Here is a 23,574-nt window from a genome sequence, read left to right as displayed (position 1 = left end):
AAATTAACCAAACATCATCACTTTTCTCCCAAAGGATTATATAATCACCGACAAAAGAATAATAATGCATACAGTGCAGGTCGGATGCGGGCTGAATTGACCTATCACAATCTTAATCATGCACACCAAACACGTGATAAGTGAAGGATTAAAAATCAATCACTTCTTATGATGCACACTCAACAATGCTTAAATATATAACTTTTCTTCTTTGCTCAACCAATCATTGTCCGAGGGGAATGTGGTGATTATATATTCAATAATACTGATTTCGGATGAACTGATCAATTTGGATAGATGTTGAATCATATCTTTTGGTTATTTTCTTGATTTAAATGGCTAGCTTCCTCGGTTAAGGATGACAATGGATCGGGCATAGGAAATCCAAAACCCATCCACGTCTTCGTCCCAATCTCTGTTTTTTCTAATTGATGATTCCCAACCACACTCTCGTCTCTGCGAGTACCAAGTCTTTATCCCCGTTCCTATACCCTTATTTTTATTTGGGGAATCCCCGTTCCTGCTCCAATTGAGTGTATCTGTGTGTGTATATATATATATATATATATAATTCGGGGGGTTGGGGCCGGTCAGAATAACCCGGTTGAAGCTTAATGATCATCGACTGCGTCAACAACCGGTCCTTTCACCAGGCATGGCAGCGTGGATCGCAATCCCCGTTCGGGTTGGCACCATGAACCTGTCGGAAAAATTGTCATACACTTCCTCTTTGCTTATATTATGGCGTATTTTGTCTTTAGTTCGGATAGATTGCATAAAACCATCTTGTGAAATTTTAAAAGAGCTAGTAATCCTATATGGGTTCCGGGGGCGTGGACCGCAATACCCGTTCGGAGCGGCACTGCGAACCCGTCGGTAAAATTGTCATCCACTTCCCCTTATATTAGGATGCGCAGGTAAATTGCATACAACCATTTTGTGAAATCTTAAAAGAGCTAGTAACCTCTTGAAAAGTAAATAGATTTTTCTCCATATATATAATTAAAATATAATAAGTAGAATGAATGTAAATCACATTATTATTATTATTATTTAGTTAAAGATGTGGTATTTTAATTTGATTTCTTGGATCATCTTATAATGTTATGTTGTGAAAGCTATTGCAGTTACACGTAAAAGCATTCGTTATATTATTTTAAAGACAAATTTCGTATTTTCAAGCTTATGAAAGTTTGAATTTCAATTGTTAAAAGTATTAAAAATACATATATATAAAATTATGAAATCGATGTTATTTAATTTTTTTTAAAAAAAGCATATGAGGTTAGGTGTATATTTATTTTTCAATGAGTTATCAGAAATTATATTTATACTAGTTTCTGACATGTTTGGCATGCCCATTTCATTATGATCGTCGGGTCTACAAGCATGACATGCACATGCCTCATGGGATGATCAAATAGTAACGCTTAATTAATTACCCATGACTTCTGGATGTTACGTTCATAAGAATTTCTATTTAACGAGTGAATCTCCCGTCAAATAAAATTAAAAAAAAAAAAAAGAATTTGATAATGGGTTTCTCCAAAATAGCAATCGCCATTCTGTTGGTGCTTCTTCCTGTTGCCATGGCAAGAACTCCAATACCAGGTAAGATTAATTGAATTTATACCATCAAAAAGACTCAATATCCCTAGTTTCATCAAGCGTTTGATTCGAGTTTTACAAAAATTAGAGTCAAGAATAATCATATTATCCGTAATTTTCAATTTTATTATACTCGTATCATAAATCGTTTATCACCTTATCTCACGAGTCATTTGGTATGTCAAACAATAATTTTTCGACAGAGAAAGGATTGCCTACAAACAAAAAATGCGGGATCATCTACGGATTCTACGACGAGGATTGCACGAAAGATTGTAAAAAATTGGGTTTTCCAATAGGGTTGTGTAGCTGGGATCGCTGGGCATTCTGGAAAGACATTCTATGTTACTGCCACTTCGAGTGATGATGCTCTTGGAAATTGGTTAATTATGACATCAAAGTAAAAGTTCTTCTATTCAAAGGAATAAATAATATATGTGTAATAAATTTGAATACTTATCCTGTCTTTAATTATAAATTAATCCTTTTTTAAATTAAGTAAGCTGTGTGCAGTGTGCTCACCATTGCCAAAAAAAATTATTTCACCGCTATGGTAATTAAATAATTAAGTATCGTAATCTTATAATCGACCCAAATAAATAATTACATACAGAAATTTATAACTAAATATATTGTGGAGTAAATAGTATTTTGGTAAACAAATTATTGATAAATTTGACAAATTGATACATGAATTATCGTAAATGACTTAACTGATACGTGTTCATACTAAAAAGTCAATTTTATCTCTAACATAAATTTATTTTAAGTCTAATTATTGTTGCTAAATTAAAATATGTAGACATTTTATTTTTTAAGATAATTTTGTCGTTTAGTTTTTTTAAAAATAAATTAAAATTATACTATATAAATAAGAATCACAATATTTGTATAAAAATATTATGATTATTAACAATAAATTATATATTGAAAATTATAATATATTTTTAAGATATTTATAAATATATAATAAGATGGTGTTTTTTTCCCTATTTTATATTCTAGTCCATGTACAATATATCTATTCTTATTAGTATATATAATAAAATTAAATCATATACATTGATAATATATATTTGATATATCGATAAAAATATAATAAAATAAATATATTTTTATATTTAATTTAAATAAAAGTCTAAAAATAACGAAACTTAAACAAAATTCTTAAATTAATTGTAAAAACTTTTGATCGTCAAAATCATATAAATCAAGATAACAAGTAGTATCGGTGTTCTGAATTCTTTCGTCACATTTCCAATCTTTCTTTTTTTGGAAGATGTTTTTGTTGGTTTTTTTAACTTTTTTAATGGTTTATAACCTTCACATTTAACATTGGACAACGAATTCGTTAAAATAACAACAAATATTGGAGATATTGTTGACATATTTCTATTAATGTTCGATTACGACGTTGTGCTATTCATATATAGTTTTACTTGATGAGTCAATTGTAAGATAATCTCATTCTCTTTCGAATAGTATTGGAACTCAATACATGTGTATTCTCCGCATCGATCAGATCAAATTGTCATTATATTTTTTTCTACTTGTTTCTCTACTTCAACTCTAAATTATTTTAACATTTCAAATGTTTCAAACTTATATTTAATCAAATACATATACACATACATCGAATAATCATCCATAAAAGTAACAAGTAAGAATGCTCATATTTCGTTCTAACACTTAGCGGGTCATTTACATATGAATGCATCAAACACAATAAATCATGTGCACGTTCCACTTTCATTTGAAAAGATGTCTTGGTTATTTTTCCTTTCACACATGCTCACACGTCGAGAATTTATGTTTCGGATAGACGAATTAACTATCAACGATGAGACATGAATATTTTCAATCTAAAATAAAATAGAAGATAACTATAAATTGGAGATTAAGAGGGCTAAGAAAGGACTCGTGGAGTTGTATACGTAACGTATCATTCACTAAGAATAAATGGCATTTGCTTGTACATTATTACATGACATTTATTAAATGTAGGACTAATTTATTATCCGACTGTAATAACAATGAATTGGGATTTGTATTTAACTTTTATTTTTATTACCTAATCTCGAAATTGAATCAGTACAATAAAGATAAGAGTGAGATCAAGTTGGGAGGGGTGGGGGTTCCCGGGGAGATCCTTGGTATTGCGGAGTAATTGTGTCGACAGTGGAGATACAAAACAGGGACGTGCCGGTGGGGTTTCGGTGTGGTACTTCTGGAAAATGTTTTCTTGTATTTGCGAAAATTAAATTGGGACTTGATTAGGTGGTCATTTGATTTAAATTAGTAAATGTTTTCGATTTAAAATGAATGAACATATATATAATGAATTTGTGTATTCAAACGACGGTTGTATTCTTTTTGTGAGAATCATTCATAGATTTATATTCGTGAGATTGATCGACTTGATCTATATCTTATTAAAAAAAAATTTCATGTGTCGTTGGATTAGATAGGAGTTTTGCATTACAAAATTGATACGTGAGACAATCTCATAAGAGTTTTTGTGTATAGTAAGTAATGATCGAGAGACGATTTCACAAATCTATATCTGAGACGAGGTGACATGATCTATATTTACAAAGAAAAATAATACAATTGACATATATCATAGACCGAGTCGGGTTGTAGATTCGTCTCACAAAATTAATATATGAGATGATCTCATATAAAAATTTTGTGTTATTTATAATATTTAACTAGTACTCGTGTGATCTATTTTTTTTTTATAAAAATTGAAAATTCTCTATTTTTAATAGTTTTTTAGATTTTTTATATAAATTAATTTTTTTGTAAATATTTTATTTGAAAATGTAAAAATAAAAGTTAAAATAAATTATTTTTAATAAGTTTTTTTAGATTTTTTTTCCATAAGTTAAAATTCCGAAAAATAAAAATTTAAATTAAACATTCGAATGAACTGAACTTGAACTGAACTGATAGCGAAGTGCCACTGTACTTTGCTTTGTACTGTACCAATCAATCGTTTGATTCTCCCCCGGATCTTCAGCCTCCTTGCCCAAACTGAAAGCTTTACGGCGCGTCCCACTAAATTCAACGCCAATGTACCCTCGAATCAGCGATCCAAACCTCGGAACTTCTCCGTCCCGCCACAATTCGTCCTCCGTCGGCCTCTACCCCACCATCGACACGAAAGACCTCGTCGAGAACCTTTTCCCTGACGGAAATGAACCCGAAACCTATCCTTATCCCCCATCCGCTCCTCCCGAGACCATCGAGGAAACCCTCATTTCGATATCTGCGGCCATCCTTCACTTGATAGATAGTGAATATTCCGTCGAGCTCGCCACCGGTGATCTCCGGATCCTCCGTCTGCGCCAGGGTAGTAACACTGTTGCTGCCCTCGCTGCTGTATCCGACGACATTCAATGGCCGTTAACCAAGGACCTTTCCGCAGTCAAGCTGGACTCTTCACATTATTTCTTCACCTTTAAGCCTCCACAGCAAACGGAGGACTCAGACTCCAGCGACGAGGAGGAGAAGAAGAACCTCAACAAAAGCAATAACCCAGGGAGTGCAATGTTGAGTTACGGGTTGACTATTGTTTCCAAGGGGCAGAAAGGTTTGCTGAAGGAGTTGGACGTGATTTTGGAGACTTACTGTACTTTTTCAGTGCATAAGGTGAATGAGAAAGCTGTGTTGGTGGAGGGGGGAGTGGCGGCCAGAGATGTATCGTTAAATGATTTGAAGACTGACAGGAACAAGAAGCAAGCAGTAGAGGGGCAGTGTGCGGCATACTGGACGATCTTGGCGCCAAACGTGGAGGAGTATAGTGGGACAGCGGCAAGGTTGATTGCGGCAGGGTCAGGGCAGCTGATTAAGGGAGTATTGTGGTGTGGGGATGTGACCGTAGATAGACTTAAGAAGGGAAATGATATTATGATCAAGAGGATGGCTCCAGGGGGTACAGCTGAGATTGATCCCAACACTTTAAAGAGGATCAAAAGGTTTGTTTTTTTATTAGATGTCAGCATTTGGATTGTTTCTTGATTTTTTAGGTTCACCACATCAGTTAATAGCCGTATGGTCTCCCAATATTGTCTTTTTAGCTTGTTTTTCCTGTCACACACTGGTCTCACATTAGTCATTATAATATCCAGAGAATGATTTCAACTTTGGATGCATATGGGAAATAATTTGTTGCCATTGGCTTGTCCTCTTCAGGGTAAAGAGGGTGACAAAGATGACAGAAAAGGTTGCATCGGGGGTCCTTACAGGAGCTGTGAAGGTTACAGGATTCTTCACGGGTTCCATCGCTAACTCAAAAATCGGAAAAAAATTCTTTGGTTTATTGCCGGGGGAAATTATCTTAGCTTCTCTAGATGGATTTAGTATGTGAACTATCCATTCCATTGCATTATCTTCTTGCTGTAATTCCCTAGGCATTCTACTTCGGAGGTTGGGTTGTTACTTGTTAGCATAGTTTCAATCAATCACTGAATGTTTCTGATTCATCATTTCACTTTTAGAACACGAGATTTAGTGATTTTGTGCACAGACTCAAATACATTGGGCATATAGAGGCAGGACCATTCTATTAATCATAAAGAATACACTAGAAAAGTAACTTAAAGAATGGGAAAGATTGAAAAATTGGAGTGGAGGATATATAAGACAAGAGTTTGTTAGTGGGGATTATCCATCAATCGTTTTTTTCCATTTATTTGCTGGCTAGCTCTAGGGCAGGAGAATTGTTGTCTTTACTCTTGTAAAAGTGTTGTTTTCCTTGGCTGAGTTCTTCGACTCAGATGTTTGCTTATTGTTTCGATTTACTTTCAGTTAATATTTGTTGCCAAAATTTTGTGATTAAATGTTCAATTTCCGGTTGAGTACAACCTTTGAGTTGGTGAATTAGTTCGTAACAGATTTCACTATCTTCAATCTGCGAGTTAGTAATTGGGCCTTTCATGGTACGCCCATTTACAATCTAGGAACAAAGAAAAACAAGAAAAAACAAATGAAACATCTAAAAGATGCACTGAAGAAGTTGGCATCGGTCTGCACTTTACTTCAAGAGAGAGAATAGTTTTTTTAACTAGGGAAAGTAGATAACGAGCCAGTTTAAGGATTTATCGAGGCAATGATCTACCTATAATGACAATATGACTTTCGGTGAATGTCTAACCTATTTTCCCCCCTCCTTTGGGTCCTTTCGACAGATTCAGATGGTGCACCTTGCTTTAATACGTATCGTCTGGAAGCTAGTCCAGATAATCCTGCTCTAAGCCTCTTACGGAGTGAACCTTTGCTCTTGGATTAATTTAGCTCTCTGGTTGCGTCATCAGTAGCGTTTAGAGAAAATTGCTAACTTGCAGCTCACTTTTGTCTGATCGGATGAAATTTATTTTATGACAGGCAAAATCTGTGATGCTGTTGAAGTAGCTGGCAAGAATGTGATGTCAACCTCTTCCACTGTGACAACAGGACTTGTCACCCACAGGTAACTTCACCATATTTGATCTTGATTCCCTTTGCGTACTGCGTAAAAATTTGTTACCCCTTTTGAAGGTATGGTGAAGAGGCGGGTAAGGCAACAAGTGAGGGATTAGATGCTGCAGGGCATGCCATAGGAACTGCGTGGACTGTGTTTAAGATTAGGAAGGCACTCAATCCGAAAAGTGTACTAAAGCCCACTGCCCTGGCCAAGTCAGCTGCGGAATCTGCTGCTACTGAAATGAAGGGGAAGCGCTCCTAGTAAAAGATATTGTATTGTTAAATTGGTTCTGAATTGCTATCAGATTCTCTTATGTTAAGAAACGGTACCCAAAATAAAGGGATACATTTTTTCTAATTGTTTCTTTTAGAGTCTCTATCTGTTCATTGCAATCATATTTTGAATTAGCTGCTGTCACAAAGTGGTGTGCCGGATCGACCTTGTAAATTGCTTTTCCATTTACAAAGGATCCTCTTATATCCAAAATTTAGTTTTAATTTATTATTTGATCATTATAATTTTTGTGTATGAATTAGTGAGATTTTTATCAGCGAAGTCATCTGCACCCTGGCGGTGGAGTGGTTACCGAAAGCCTTTGAAGTTCAGGATAATATTGTCATGTCAGTGATGGAAGTATGGTCATGAACTACCCGAATCATGGCTCAAGGATTCAAAAGGTAACTTTTTGGCTGTCCTACGTGATTGCTTCAACTCATATCAATCTTATTCTTCACCACCTGCGCATATCCGTTTTGACATTTTTTTTAATCTTCATTAGATGGGATTTTTCTCCTGTGATAATTAGAAAGACAATAAAGTTTCTTTGTTTAACTAGAACTATTCCTCTTGTTGGCAGTTGCTTTTCTTTTCTTTTATGCATCCGAACTCTAGTGCACGACAGAGATATCTGTTGCATGTGTCGTATGCTGTGTTTATATATATATTTTTGATAAATAGGGATGTTGGGATTAGCTATATGAACTGCCTATACCACCCACACAAGTGAGATTTGAATCAAAGACCCAGTTTTGGGCCTCGCCCTTGTCATTAGGCTAATACATCCTTGGCATGTATACATGAATATATAAAAATAAAATTAGAACCTACAACTTTGGGATTTAATGCAGTTTCATTCCATATAAGCCTGCCCCATAACACTTCAACTCTAATTCAGTGAATCCTGCTCTTCAAGAAAACCAATTCATAAAGTTGATACGTACCTTCAAATGCTTATCAACCTCAGAGTCAAATAATGTGGATTAGTGATAAAGTTTAAGAATAATTAATACAATTAAGGTACATAATTTTTATTTACGAATGCTCACCCCAACTTTTGTCAGACCAGCTATTTTTAATAAACTTCGTAGAAGAATCTAGACTTGTGGCATATCTTCACTTTGGAGTGATAGTGCAGATCTAGCTTGGTTCATGAACCTAAAAAGATGTGCTGAATCGCATCAGGATGAGAAATCGTTGTAAATTATGTATATTCGTCTTCCTGAAAATGCATTTAAATTGTTTTGCTTTCTTGCTTTATTGTCCATACAATTGTATATTATAAACTTTAATGGCGTGGTATCCTCAGCATTTCTCAACTTGACAATATTGTATGAACTCATGGTTATCGCTAAAGTAGCCATCTATATTTTTATAATCAATATCTAATCTACTACAAATGATTATATTAGATATCTTATTTTTCACTTTTAGACACTGGAAACCGACCAGTGAGCCACATCAGAAAGTCGGCTGATGTTGATTGTGGCGTCATTTTGGCTTACATCAGCATCGACTATCAACTTTAAGGGGCTTCCTTGTAGTTTGTCTCGTTAAAATTAGAGGTTTACACCCCCATTTTTCCCATACTGAAAGGCTATGCTCCAACAATGAAAGAACTTCTGGAGTAGTATAGAAACAGTTGTTCAAATACATGTTGAAGGTTAAATGATTCCTATGATCATGAACCTAATCGGTATATATACACCAAATGATCCATGCATTTTCTTTTGTTCCTCGACAGAAATGGACGCAGGCATCTGAACACTACTCTATTGGAGACAAATAAAGTTTGTTATCTTTCGATTTATTTCAATTAATGGATTAGGGTAGGTATGGATTTAATTTTCTCCTAGTGTGCCGACTCAAGAATATGAGTGGATGATGCTCGATAGGCCACGAGAAATTGTGGGCTCGCAAGCCACTCATCATGTGATGAAATGAGGACATTGTTCATGATTATTACCTTAAGCTACATGCTTTGCATGTATAATAAAACATATACTATTGGCCACGCTCAAAACACATTATGTGGGTAAATAAGTAACACAGTAATTATACGTATGAGTAAATCTCTTGTGAGACGGTCTCACGAATCTTTATATGTGAGACGTGTCAACCCCTACTAATATTCACAATAAAAAGTAATACTCTTAGAATAAAAAGTAATACTTTTTCATGGATGACCCAAATAAGATATCTGTCTCACAAAATACAACATGTGAGATCGTTTCACACAAGTTTTTGCCTTGTACATATATCCCGTAGGGGCTGCATGAGTAATTTATTTTCACCGAACATGGATAATGGGTGATTGTGTGGCCCATAAAAGAGAATAATAGTAATAAAATAAGCTTCTTCCTAATTCCCCCAAATGCTCCTATGCAATGACACCTTTGAACGATGAGTAGATTTTCAGTTCTCTCTTAGCTTCCTTTTCTAGAACATGTTTAATTTTATATTATTATGTAGGATAAACACGTGTGACGTGGAGAAGTTACGCTTAGTGTTTTTCAATAATTAATTAATTATTATCACGATTAAAATTTACCGAAACTCTTAATTTTTAGGTCATGCCAAAAATATCATTTAATTTCATTTTTTTTAAAAAAGGAAAGAAAAAAAAACATGTAGTGATATTATGTATGGAAATAATTTAGCATAAAAGGTAGGATATAAATGGATGGATAAATAAATTATGAAAAAACAAATTTTCAATTAAAATTATGATATATATATATATGTATAAAAAAGAATAATATATATCATGTCGTGTATTGTATAATATGTAACTACGACGAACATTTCATTGCTAAAGGCTTAAATGCAATATTACTGTCGTGCAACATGTTACCCATGGTCAATGCCAAAACACAATTGAATATTATTTTTAAAGTACCACAACCTAAAAGTTGTATTAAAAAGTTGAAAAGAAGGAAATATCTTGGATTAGGAACAAGTGTATAACACTACAAATCCCACTTGTTTGAAAACACAAAGCATAGCCACCTTTGTCTTGATAAGTGGGAATCCAAGTTTCTATTCTTAACACTCTTTTCTTTAACTCGTTTCCTCTATTTATCTCCACCGCAACTTCTTCAACAAGTTTTTCACCTCACTGTTTATCTCCCATTTTCATTCCAAATCTTGTACTACCTTGGCTATAACGCTATTACATTAATGGGGTGCTTACATGGAAGAGTCTTTAATAGAATCTGTCGCTTCTCCACTGATATCAAAAGATATATCACTTCTCCTAGATGCGGAAAATCTTACCAAAGAGATGTAGAAGAAGAGATTCAAGATGAAAGTACCCTTTGTCTTTCATCATCATATTATAGTGTCTTTGTTGTTCGTCTCGCTATCATGGTATGTAATTTTTGTTCCTCTGAAACTCTCATCTAAGAGCCATTAGTACTATCAAGAGACTAAAGTTGGTATTGAAACTCCCAGTGCTGCGTCTACTCTGATCTCGTGTTCCATTAATTTGTTGCTATGATCGTGCAGGTTATGTTGGCATTTTTAATAGGCTTGTTAACTTTACTAACATGGCATATCACTAGAGTCTATACAACAAAATCACTCAACTCCTTGGCGTGTGGACTTCGACACGAGCTTCTGCAGAGGCCCGTTTTGCGCATGTGGAACATTCTTAATTCTACTGTCGAAGTTGCAACTGCTCAGGTTAAGCTTTCTGAGTCCGTTATCAGACGTTATAACAAGCCCGTTAATCAAGCACAGCAAATCGAGGTTCTTGATAAGCTGCCTTTTTTCTTTGAGAAGTTTAACTGATGATTCTCTGATTTGAATGAAAGTGTTCACTAACCATCCATTTTTGGCAATATGTTGATTTCGCAGCAGCTTTATGAGGTTATGAGGGACTTTACATGGGCATTATTTGCGAGCAGCACGGCTCTAAATTCCATCACTTTGAGTTATAGAAATGGTTTTGTCCAGGCTTTCCATAGAAATAGGAAGAGTAACAGCACATACTACATATTCTCTGATCTTGTTAATTACTCAATAAGCAGCTCGTCTGATACTAATTCCCTGTTGCCTCATCATGGATGGAACGACCAATCCATACGAGGAAATGTTTCTGCAATTTGGTACCGAGAACCTCTGAATCCTTTGACCGGTGAAAAAACTGGAAAACCGACACCTATCCCACCAGATCAGTTTATAAATATCGCTGGTATTTCACAGGTTCCTGATGGTACCGCTTCTTGGCATATAGCTGTTAGCAAATATGCAGACTCGCCATTACTTTCCGCAGCTTTACCGGTTTGGGATCCATCCCACGACAGTATAGTGGCTGTTGTGGGTGTTACTACAGCACTTTCCAGTGTCGGACAGTTGATGAAAGATCTAGTTGAATTCCACAGTGGCCACATTTATTTGACTTCTCAAGAAGGTTGGCTTATTGCTACTTCGACTGATACACCTCTACTCATGAATTCTACGACAGGGCCAAAGCTCACTATGGCTGTTGATTCTAAGGATACCGTGATACGATCTGGAGCTGAGCACTTAAAGAAAGCTTATGGTGACAAATTTCCTCCTAGTCAAGAAGTTCATATAGAAAATGCAAAGCTTGGGCACCAACTGTATTACATAGATTCCTTTTTCTTGAACTTGAAAAGGCTTCCTATGGTAAATTTTGGTTTATCCTTTTTATAAATCTTTGAAGGGTCTCCCTGTCCGTTCTTATTTTTGTCAAACAACTTTTTACAGGTTGGGGTTATAATCATTCCAAGAAAATATATAATGGGAAAAGTTGATGAAAAAGCTTTCAAAACTCTGAAGGGTATTAATATCAGCTTCAGTGTGCATCCTGGTGGTTGGATGTATCTGCATCTTTATACTGACAAATGGAGTTTCAAAAGAGATGAATCTGAGGGCTGAACTAATAAAACATTTGGATGCAAGAAGAAAGGCAGAAGCATCAAGCAACTACAAAAGCCAGTTTTTAGCAAATATGAGGTAGGGTGTCTTTGGAAACGACCTTTTTGTCCAGATTTAGATCGTTTAACGGAAAGAAAAATAACAACTCCTTTGAGATTACAATACGTACTTTTTTCTTTTGTCATAGCCATGAACTTCGAACCCCAATGGCAGCTGTGATTGGATTGCTGGATATACTTTTGACAGACGACTGTCTAAAAAATGAACAACATTCGATGATTACTCAAATTCGTAAATGTTCCACGGCTTTACTCCGGCTTCTCAACAACATTTTAGATCTTAGTAAGGTGAGACATCAGAGAAAAAGAGAATATTACTTGATTTTTTTTTCAGACATGTGACTTTTCCAGCATATTAGGAAATGATAAATAGCTCTCATCTGAAACCACTGCAGGTTGAATCTGGGAAACTGGTACTGGAAGAAAATGAGTTTGATTTAAGCCGAGAACTTGAAGGGCTAATCGACATGTTCTCTGTCCAGTGTATCAACCACAACGTAGAGACAATTCTTGATATTTCGGGTATGATCCCTTTTTGTCCCAAGTCTGTGACTCACCTTTAAGTTCTACGCAAATTTTACTATTTTACTAATGCTTCCTTGTTACAGATGATATGCCGAAAGTGGTTCTGGGAGACTCTGGTAGAGTTCTTCAAATTTTTTCCAACCTTATTAGCAATTCCATTAAGTTTACAACTTGTAAGCCGTAGTTAATTTAACTAAAAATTTAAAACAAAACCAAGGGATTTTCTGGACCAATTGATTTTACTACCCTTTGCTTGTGACAGCGGGATACATTATTCTGCGAGGATGGTGTGAGACTGTAGATACTGATAATAGCACAAGAAATTTATCACTTAATCAAAAGGAGTCATGGCGTGCACATAAAACGAAACGAAAGCGGGAAACTATGCCATGAACAGATATGCTCCAAGAAAGGAAATGAAACGATTCTTTGGTTTGAAGTTGATGACACTGGTTGTGGTACGAATAATACAGTTGTGTTTGTGATGCATACATCGTTTGCCGAGGCACAAGCTTTTTCTCTACTTATAATCTGATGATTGGCCTTTCTTGTGATTCTCAGGGATTGATCCAAGCAAATGGGAATCTGTATTTGAGAGTTTCGAGCAAGCTGATCCGTCAACAACTCGATTGTAAGTAGCTTATTCATGGTTTAGAAGTGAGATTCAATGCAGCAGAATAGTAAATTAGAAGCTCATCAAATACAAGGAAGTTTCCTAAGTATCTATTAAGAAAGCTCCATATGAGGGAATATAATAAATAGTTTTTTATTATTTCAGGCATGGTGGCACTGGTTTAGGCCTCTGCATTGTAAGGACCTTGGTGAGTTAATAAATTTTGTGAGGGAGCACTTGCATTTCAAATATTAAAACTTGTCATTTTAATTGGGGAGACAATCACTGTTTACCTCTCATATGATCCACAACTATATCTGGTTATATGTTGGACTATAAGCTAATAAAATATCAGAACTTAAAAGACCCGTCAGTCTGTTAGGGGCAATAATCTTCCAAACTCATTAATCATGAATTTTTATGGAATCGCTGAAAGGTCGTGACTTTCTTGAGTGCGTTAAATGAGTAGAGAATTCTTAACAGGTGAATAAGATGAATGGAGAAATCAAAGTGGTGAAGAAGAACGGACCGGGAACCATGATGCAGCTATATATGCTTCTTAATACACCCGAGGAGAGAACGAAAAGACAGTACGAATTCAACCTGAAACAGCACAACTTGACTGTAAGTGTCACATTTTTCCCCTGAATACATCCCACATAAAACTACCCAAATTCAAATGCATAACCCAAAAAAATACAGGTGTTTCTTGCACTCAGTGGCAGAATGACTAGATTGCTTATGACTCAATGGTTACAAGAAAATGGAGTTCAGACCCACGAAGCATCTGATTGGAATGATCTTACGCTAAATCTTCAAGAACCCTGCAAAAGCATTATCGAAAGTTCGCATACCAAGTACTCGAATCCTCACGATTCAAATTTCCAGGGAAGTATCAGCTCAATTTTCATCATAATAATCGACATAGGATTTCTTGACTTGAGCACAGAAATATGGAAGCAACAGCTTGATTTTCTAGACAAATACCGTGGACAAGCCAGTTTTGCTTGGATCTTGAACCATGACACCTCGAATGCCATCAAGGCTGAACTCCGGAAACGGGGCCACTTGTTAATGATCAACAGGCCTCTATACAAAGCAAAAATGATCCAGATTTTTGAATCTGTCACAGGGGAAAACAATTCTAATGCGTCACAGATTCACGAATTTCTTGAAATCAATACTCTTCACTTGGGTTCTACCAGCTCTGATGATTCAGAGAAGTCGGAAAATGAGTGTTTTAAAAGGACTAATTCAGTGAGAAGAATGGTGGAAGAACAATATTCGAATAAATCAAATCTTGAAGATCAAAGTTCCGTGTGCTCCCACAGGGTTGACAATGACAAAAATCCTCTTGATGGTCTACACATACTTCTTGCAGAAGATACATTGGTACTTCAGAGGGTCGCAACTATAATGTTGGAAAAAATGGGAGCAAAAGTAGTCGTTGTAGGAGATGGAATACAGGTCCTTGATGCTCTTAATAAACCGATCCAATCCCATGAATATGGAGAGGAAGTGCTTCATGTAAACTGCACGACTAGTCATACAGAATCGTTGCCATACGACTTGATTTTGATGGATTGTCAAGTAAGTTTAGATACTGGTAGTTTCTTGATTCCAAAGAGAGGTCGGGAGGGGGAGTCGTCCCCTTAAATTTTATATCTTAAATTATATTTTTTTGGAAAAATAGTAACTTTCACAGAGTCAAAATCTTGGTTATAATGTTCAAAGAAACTGACATCTTATTTTATCTTTGCATAAAAACACAGATGCCAAAAATGGATGGGTATGAAGCAACAAAAGCTATCAGAAGACTCGAATCCAGCACCGGTTGGCACGTCCCCATAGTTGCATTGACTGCTCATGCAATGTCTTCGGATGAAGCTAAATGCTTGGAAGTGGGAATGGATGCTTATCTAACTAAGCCAATCGACCGCAAACTAATGGTTTCCACTATCCTTTTTTTGACCAAGAGACTGGTCTAAAATCTGACCCTTGTACCCTTCCTTCCAAGCCACATCGAGTGCTTGATTTTTGTAGAAATGTTAAGACGGAAATTGTAAATGTGCAGACAATAATTAGTAGCAGTTGTTCATACAACCCTGTAACCATAATCCAATATTCGATATTGATTTCTTACGATATATATCTCGAATTTGGGTCACGAAAAGGATTGTAAATTTTGGAATAAGATAACAGCATGTAATTAAATTACATCAAGACTACTGAAATTACATCAACTCTAATTAGCTTCTCAATGGAGACAAAATGAAGCTAATCTCAGCATGCCCACTTCAGCCAGTATTCATTCTTGAACTGCACATAATTTATATCAAACTTACTAATTCAATTTTTCTCTGAAATAAGAATTTTAACCTTCATCTAACTTGGGTTAAATCGGAAAAAGAAAAAACATTCCAATCTAACATATGTTAATGTACATGGAAACATAACCAAAGATACTAAGGGATATTATTGCACAAACACTTTCCCTGTAACCATATTGATCGCTTTTCCACTTTGAGACTTAAGAATGTCTCCCTCGCGTTACGGTTGGTGAATAAGTCCAGTGCACCAAAATAAACTTGATCACTAATAACACCTATTAGTTCATCCAATGCCGTGATGCAATCAGTTATTGAAAACTCTTCATTTCGCTTCTTTATAGCATCTGCTCTGAATTTTGTAGGCAGAGGCAATCTCCAATATACCTTTTGCAATACCAATTTCTATTCCTCCGCGACCTCTCTTACGATTTGCCAAATCAGCATATTTATCTGATCCTGATGGTGATAGCTCTTCTGCTGAAATGCTCAAATGTTGTTGAAGGACTGAACCAGGAGTTTCTTCACCTTCCTTGGTTGACTTATTGTGTTTTCCAGAAATCTCTGGTTCAACGAATATTATATGCAGCTGATTGTACATGGGGCAGCCTGTACTCCGCACAGCCTCGGCATCAGGATGTTCCTGATTGGCATGTTCTATTAGGATATTTTCATGGAAAGCAATCGCAATCTTTCTTCACTTGGAGATTCTATGATTTCAATATGTTGTTGAATGATGTCAAATATTAATGGCACATTTGTCAAAATGGCCAAAAAATAGAAAACCAGCAGCATTCAGGGAAATATATACCAGTGCAATTTTGCCAAGAAAGCAAAATGAAAATAATAGTTTCACGACAGTATTACATAAGCACACTTGAATTCATTTGGATTGCCGGACTTGCACTATTGCCTTAGAGGGAAAAAAAAGACAAATATTCATTAAAATATTATATTTGTTAAAAGGGAAATATGATTCTTCATTTAAAAAGATATTAAAAAAAGACACTTTATTCAGAAAAATTCATCACACCATAGCAAGTTGCTCAGGAGATTTCGCCTCGAACCACGCTGAATAAGATCATAACCAAACATGAAAAGTAAAGAGACATCATAATTATGACTACCAATCTACCATATATCATCAAATAAAAGTAGAACATGAAAGTAGAGATGATGTAGTTCTATTGTTTCCATACCAAAACCCCAAATATGCAACACTCGAAATCCACTTGTTATTTCAATTTTTTCTAATGCTAGGGACGCTGACAACAGCAGAGCAATGTTAAAAATGACAACACCTTCCCCCACAGGCTTGAAAACATTATGCAAATATGACCTAACTGGAGAAAAATTCACAAGTTTGCTATCGCCCATTTAGTTATTTGGCTGATTACCTATGTAACAAGTTTATCCACACGATTCTTTGAAATCAAGACACATAATTCATATAATGTTCTAAGATGTGCATTTAGAATATTAATAATTGTGATTAGGCATGCCTTAATGTCAACATAAAATAACATGGGAAGAAAATTGATAATCGAAAACATTGGTTAGCCACAATTAAGAGTGACTCACAACCATGATTCCTCATAGCAGCACGTAAAATTTTGTACCAGGGAATGAAAATAATAGAGGTGCAAGCAACTACCTTGATGTATTGAACCCATGCTTCATCCGTTGCCGTGATTTTACCAGAAGTTTCATCCCACTGGAAATCACAATGACTGAGTAGCGACCTAACACTGATATACTGCTTCCTCAAGGCAATATAACGGCTCTTCAGTTGTTCATTATCCCACCAATAACCTGTTTGTATACGGAAGTCATCACAAATGAATTTCCACCCTTTCTTGCTAAAAGTTTTATTTGATTTATTTCCCTTCTGAATCTGGTCCATCATCAAGTCAACCAATGTCTTAGTTAAAGATGGTGTCCACTTGGCCCGTACTTGATTTTCAAGCTGCTGAACAGGCTGTGGTTTCCTTGATCGAGTTATGCGGCTTGTCATCTAGCAGGCAACCATCAAAACAAATAAACAATGAATGGAGGGAGAAATTAGGGGGGAAGTAAGAACAGACTGATCACGTAGTGGTGTCTTAATAAAGAACAATATCAGACAAAATGACAATGACAAGAAACTGAACAAATATTTGGTTTCTTTTGCATAAACTCCCAAATTTCCCCAATTTTTGTTCCTCACATCAAAATGTCAGAAATAAATTTATAAAAAAAACTCCACAATGAAGAAAAAAACCCCAAAATATTACTAGAAACCATATCTGGAAACAACAATACAAAATCAATGTTGGTGTTGCCTGAACTCAAACACAGAGAAAATCGACAGCTGAGCTGAGCTGAGCATACACATAAGGAACTTTGTTCAATTTTAAAAAAGAAAAGAAAAATAAAAACAATTCTACTCACGTCAGCCTGAAAATACAGTCACAAACTAATTTAGCATTCCCCACACACCTCTATGAAGAGTCTGCAGAATTCCCAATAGACCAAGCAACAGAAAACTTCTAATTACACATGTATTATACGCTCTTATTTGGACTTTATAATAGTAATAAGATGTTAAAAATATGAGGAACATTAAATCAAACGAACTCAAAAATTTGACAGAAAAAACAAGATTACACCATTAAAAGGCCTTTCTTTACATTTAATCATTAGAAATTGATCGAAAGTCGAATTTCAATAAACAGCTACAAATAAAAAATTTTAAATATGTACATCTGAAAAAGAACAAGAGCAAAGCTAGAATGTAAAATAAACCTGATTGGCATTTGCAATAAAGAATCCAACGAATTACTTCAAACTGACAATTTGGAACATTGTCACAATCCGAAAATAAAAAAGAAGAAATGTTCTTCACTAAACACCCCCCACCCAAAAAAAAAAATACAGACCGAACATAAGCGTTGGGACAAATAAACAGAGACTATAAAGCACTCAGAGCACATAAAATACGCATACACTACGGAACAAAAAACTGTACAAAATGGAAGCGAAGAGCTTCAAACCTTAAAGTGAATGAGAATTTCACTTGGGTTTGGCTGAATTTTTGTTTTTTGTCCATTTAATTTCTCGTCTCTTTCTCATTTAATTACATTTCCGTCCCCCTGTATTTATATATTTGCACTTCTTTCCCAAGGGGTTTACTTTCTTTTTTTTTTCTCGTGGAATGCAACAAATATTATCATTATCATTTACTTTATATTAATACTCTCGAAACAAATTTTGTGGATTCATGAGGCAAAGGTTACTTCGTTATAACTTGAGATCGAACTCGAGTACGAGATTTATGTCACTGTATCATAAATAGAACGTGATGTCCACAACTCTCAAATATTGTTTGTACAATATTTAGAGATTTGCGGGCGTGTCAGGTGCAAAGTTGCATCAACTTGTATGAAAAACAGAACGATTCATAATCTTGATTTTTAAGTTGTAATTCAAAAATTATCAAATTTGTATCTACATCAATAATAATAAATATGACTCTAATATTTTATACCTGATATATATATATATAAGTTTTCTTTGGCTTAATTTCAAATAAATTGTGCAAAATTTTAAGCTAATCGCCTAATATTAATATTAATTAAATAAAAAGAGTAATACATTATCAAATACGTGACATGTATAGACAAAACAACGATGATAGGCCCAAAAACATTACCCATAACTCCTACACCTGGAGGCCCAATAATTGGCCCATTTAAATGTTTCTCCGAGAAGAAAAACCGTTAGGCGGCCCATTTGAAAAGTGCCTAAGAGGACCGATTCAAGGGCAGTATTTGGCGGGTAAATCTTGTTATTTTGTGATCACTTCATCCCTGTTCATGCTCAATTTTCTCTCTCTCTAGATGTCCACCCCCCATGTTCTCCTTTTTCCTCTTGCTCTCATTCTTTGTCAGTTAGGGTTATGGTTGGGAATTGATCATTTGCCACGCATTATTTTCGATTGAAGGGTGGAATAGATGGAAAAATCGGGATTATGTTCGACTTTTTTAGCATGCAATTGATGCATTAATGTGCGATTGGGTGTTTTTCATAACTACCTATTGCGTCAGGTCTTCTGAAGAAGATCTGAGTGGAAGAGAGATCAAGGGAGAGACCGAGAGATAGTGTGTTGTGTTCTGTGTGCGTGTGTTGAAGGGGGAGTTTTCATTTGCGTAGAATGAGCGCCTCGAGATTCATCAAGTGTGTGACAGTAGGTGATGGTGCCGTCGGCAAGACCTGTCTCTTGATTTCCTACACCAGCAACACCTTCCCCACGGTCTGCCATTTATATATGCTTTAACTCTGCGGATATTTGTTGTTTTTGGATGATTTTTCTTTCTGTGATCTGTGTAAACATTTACGATTTGTTATGATTTCCTTTGTTCTTGAGAAATAGCTTGAAATGATAAATATTATATTGGGCCTGCATTTCCCTGTCCTGTGTTTATGATTTTGAATTTGGAGTTGATATCATTGATGGGAATTCGAATGATTTTGTGAAGATCCTGTCTTTTTCTACATTTACTTTGTGGTCTATGTGAAATTCTCCATCTTTTTGAAGAATATCTTTGTTAGATCAAGTGGAAGATTGTGTATCTTCATTGTTCAGTGATGTATGTCATGTAGGAACTGCAATAGTTGTCTTCAAACGATATGTGGATTCTCCTATTATTGTGCAATCATACCCGGAATATTTTATTCAAATTGGATTTGAATTTGATGCTATGTTGTTTTCCTATGAAAAAGTTGATATATGATTTTTACCTGATTCACATGGTGAAATGAAATAGGATTATGTGCCAACCGTGTTCGATAATTTCAGTGCAAATGTGGTTGTCAATGGAAGCACGGTTAACCTTGGCCTATGGGATACTGCAGGTGGGCCCTAGACATATCTTTCACAAAATGTTTACTTACTAAAGCTTCTTATACTTTTTCGGATTTTGTTAATTGTCTTTATAATCTTAGAAATTCGTTAACTTTTGCGTATTTTTGTTGTACTTTCATGAACTTTCATTTTTAAATTTTATTGAGCAGGACAAGAGGATTATAATAGGTTGAGACCTTTGAGTTATCGTGGAGCTGATGTTTTCATTTTGGCATTTTCTCTCATTAGCAAGGCCAGCTATGAAAATGTCTCCAAGAAGGTTATTACTTGATCTCTGTTCATTTGCTTTCTCTTACTTTGTCTACTTCCTTCTTTTCCCTTCTACTCGCAGCTGTTTCTTTTTTATTGATGAAGTAATTTTTTCGCTTATTTTGCCAGTGGATTCCTGAACTGAAGCATTATGCCCCTGGTGTCCCTATAGTTCTTGTTGGAACAAAACTCGGTGAGATTTTTATTCATATACCCTCCAAACTGAGGCCACTGTAAACAACACAAGCGACACCATTAGGTATTATATGTGAATACAGATGGAGAAAGATGCTCTTGTAAGTCACAGCTAAAACTCATAGGTGTTGATGATTTTCGATGCTTAGCTTCTGTGCTCCAGCTATCCGGACAAAAATTATTTCGAGTAATATATTGCCTGTAGATTAAGGTAGTTTTATTTGCTATAAGTTATATTCAATGAAAATTATGGCGGAAAGTATGATTTAGTCTTCTGCTATCATTTTATTGCTCACTGTTGTTGTTTGTGACATTTTTACTGGCTAAGGTTTAACACTGCTGGTGTTTTTAATTTGATGTTACTATGTTTCCTCGTTTAGTAATTAGTTAAAAAACATCTTTTTCCTCTGGATAAGCGGACTATAGAAAAAAGCAGCTCAGATGGAATTAGTGTACCTGTGATGTTAATGGTTTTGGTGCTAGGGTATGAATTCCACCATCTTCCTGAAATTTGATTGCTATGTTACTTTTTACCCCCTTTATGGGTCTGTTGTCTACACAAGTCTGTAAAGCTTCGTTCATGGAGGAAGCTTTTGTGGACAGTCATTAGCTTGTTGATGAGATGTGAAAAGCATTATTGTTCTTAATTCTTGCATGGTACATCTTTTCTTTGTTTATACGTCCCAAATTTAAATATTTTACATGTTGGAAAAAATAAATCTGTTGTCCATAGTCAATTAAAAATTTGTGCATAATTTGTGAAACAGATTTTATTTATTGATTCTTAAACATTTTTGGATTTAGATCTTCGGGATGACAAGCAGTTCTTTGTTGACCATCCAGGTGCTGTACCAATCACTACGGCACAAGTGAGCCTATAATGCCTGACCAATATCACTTTTCTCTTGTTGTCTTCTGATTTGCACGCAAACACTAAAGACAACACTTATTTATTCTTGCTCCTATTCTGAACGTTATGTTACTCTGATTCAAACTTGAAGGGTGAGGAGCTGAGTAAGATGATTGGAGCTCCTGCTTACATTGAATGCAGTTCGAAAACGCAACAGGTATGTGCAGAGGCCTGTTTTCCTAATTCTTGTTTGTAGAAATCTTCTTTCAAGATACTCAGCTCACATTGTCCTTATTTTATTATGTGTTTGCCACAGAATGTCAAGGGAGTTTTTGATTCTGCCATTAAAGTCGTGCTCCAGCCACCCAAGCAAAAGAAAAAGAAGAGTAAGGCTCAGAAGGCATGTTCTATATTGTGATCAGCACTAGAAGAAGGATAACTGTTCTTCAAGTGTCATTTTCTCCCGATTTCCCTTTCTTTTGCTTCTACTTCAATCCCAATGAACTAGATGGCTCTATGAAAGTAATGGTGGCTTGGATTCTTTATCTGTGATCTCTATTGATAGCTTTGGCTTGGAATTATGTTAGTGAATTTGATCTTTGATTGCTAAGTCACCATTTAGACCACTTCGTTTTTCCAATTTACTTCGATTAGCTTTTTCTTATGCATAAACTAGACCAACAATTGTGATTCTGCTTAACATTAACAGGTCCTAGTTACATTTTATCTTCATTGTAGTAACTTTTTAATGCTTTAAAATTCATGCTTTATGATTTTAATTTGGATGCATAAACTTTACAATGTTTCACGAGGATTGATTGGTAAACACGAAGATGTTCACCTTCGATCGCTTATCAATAGTGGGTAGGGGTAGTTATCTATTCCTCTCGAATGATAAGTTTCTAAAACGCATGTTCTTTTATTTATTTTTATTTTTTATTACTATTATATTTTTTAAAAAAAAAGATTTGCCTCATATCATCCAAATCTATCAGTATCATTTCGTCTAATTTTGGATGTATTGTTGACTCGTTGTCACTCGTAGGACTCGTTGGCTTTAACATTTCAAAATTCTTGATAATCATAGAGCTTCTATTGCCTAGATATTAAGCAACACTTTTTCTAATTTTATACCTTTTATTGGCCGCCATTTTTCTTCTCCTTGACGAGAATCCGAATAAAGTTTTCGTCAATTTTTAAAAAGCTAAAGATAAGATTCCTTGGTTAATGGCGTTGAATACAATGTGTGTTGTTGTGTATAAACCTTGAAGCATAAACATTAAGCTATCAACTATGTAATGTGTGACAATGATGTCCCGAATTTTGCATAAAAATATATATAAACAAACCTCAAAATGAATTACTTTAAAAGACATTCCATAATCGTACACTCACCTGTACCAATAAATATCTTCTGAAAAATAGTAAGGAGAAATAAATATAGTTAAGAAGGAAATTAGAACACAAAGTGTGACGTAAATTTTGCCATATAGATTGTTGGATTACGTCATAAGGACTTCGGTCCTTGTCTACTTCGAGTAAAAGATTTCCTAATAAAAATACAGGTAAACTGAAGAAAAAGTAGCCGACCAAATGA

The 23,574-nt window shown here is 35.3% G+C and overlaps 4 protein-coding genes across 4 annotated transcripts; 3 read left to right on the top strand and 1 right to left on the bottom strand.

The window, feature by feature from the left end:
• Positions 1 to 4,547: 4,547 nt before the first annotated feature.
• On the top strand, positions 4,548 to 7,449 carry LOC142522238 (protein EARLY-RESPONSIVE TO DEHYDRATION 7, chloroplastic-like). The gene is made up of 4 exons (XM_075625465.1): positions 4,548 to 5,588; positions 5,806 to 5,972; positions 6,997 to 7,081; positions 7,150 to 7,449. The coding sequence occupies exons 1-4, from the start codon at positions 4,684 to 4,686 to the stop codon at positions 7,334 to 7,336; spliced, it is 1,344 nt and encodes a 447-aa protein (XP_075481580.1). The 5' UTR covers positions 4,548 to 4,683; the 3' UTR covers positions 7,337 to 7,449.
• A 2,839-nt stretch (positions 7,450 to 10,288) lies between these two features.
• LOC142521764 (histidine kinase 1-like) lies at positions 10,289 to 15,577 on the top strand. Its single transcript, XM_075624955.1, is given in 15 exon segments — positions 10,289 to 10,720; positions 10,859 to 11,101; positions 11,210 to 12,004; positions 12,086 to 12,154; positions 12,156 to 12,334; positions 12,444 to 12,603; positions 12,711 to 12,837; positions 12,924 to 13,013; positions 13,103 to 13,221; positions 13,223 to 13,298; positions 13,402 to 13,471; positions 13,619 to 13,661; positions 13,937 to 14,077; positions 14,156 to 15,043; positions 15,226 to 15,577. Coding segments are annotated over 15 exon segments (3,405 nt in total). The 5' UTR covers positions 10,289 to 10,531; the 3' UTR covers positions 15,442 to 15,577.
• Positions 15,578 to 15,722: 145 nt separating this feature from the next.
• On the bottom strand, positions 15,723 to 18,910 carry LOC142521766 (L10-interacting MYB domain-containing protein-like). Its single transcript, XM_075624958.1, is given in 4 exon segments — positions 15,723 to 16,143; positions 16,145 to 16,423; positions 17,435 to 17,794; positions 18,813 to 18,910. Coding segments are annotated over 3 exon segments (864 nt in total). The 5' UTR covers positions 18,813 to 18,910; the 3' UTR covers positions 15,723 to 15,918.
• A 675-nt stretch (positions 18,911 to 19,585) lies between these two features.
• LOC142521767 (rac-like GTP-binding protein ARAC1) lies at positions 19,586 to 22,591 on the top strand. Its single transcript, XM_075624959.1, has 7 exons — positions 19,586 to 20,071; positions 20,586 to 20,673; positions 20,833 to 20,942; positions 21,062 to 21,125; positions 21,932 to 21,996; positions 22,129 to 22,194; positions 22,294 to 22,591. The coding sequence occupies exons 1-7, from the start codon at positions 19,973 to 19,975 to the stop codon at positions 22,393 to 22,395; spliced, it is 594 nt and encodes a 197-aa protein (XP_075481074.1). The 5' UTR covers positions 19,586 to 19,972; the 3' UTR covers positions 22,396 to 22,591.
• Positions 22,592 to 23,574: the final 983 nt, after the last annotated feature.

This window comes from Primulina tabacum, chromosome 13 (genome assembly GCF_025594145.1).
Source record: "Primulina tabacum isolate GXHZ01 chromosome 13, ASM2559414v2, whole genome shotgun sequence".
NCBI lineage: Eukaryota > Viridiplantae > Streptophyta > Magnoliopsida > Lamiales > Gesneriaceae > Primulina > Primulina tabacum.
The sequence above is the reverse complement of the archived record's forward strand: the minus strand, read 5'-3'. Positions and strand labels throughout refer to the sequence as shown.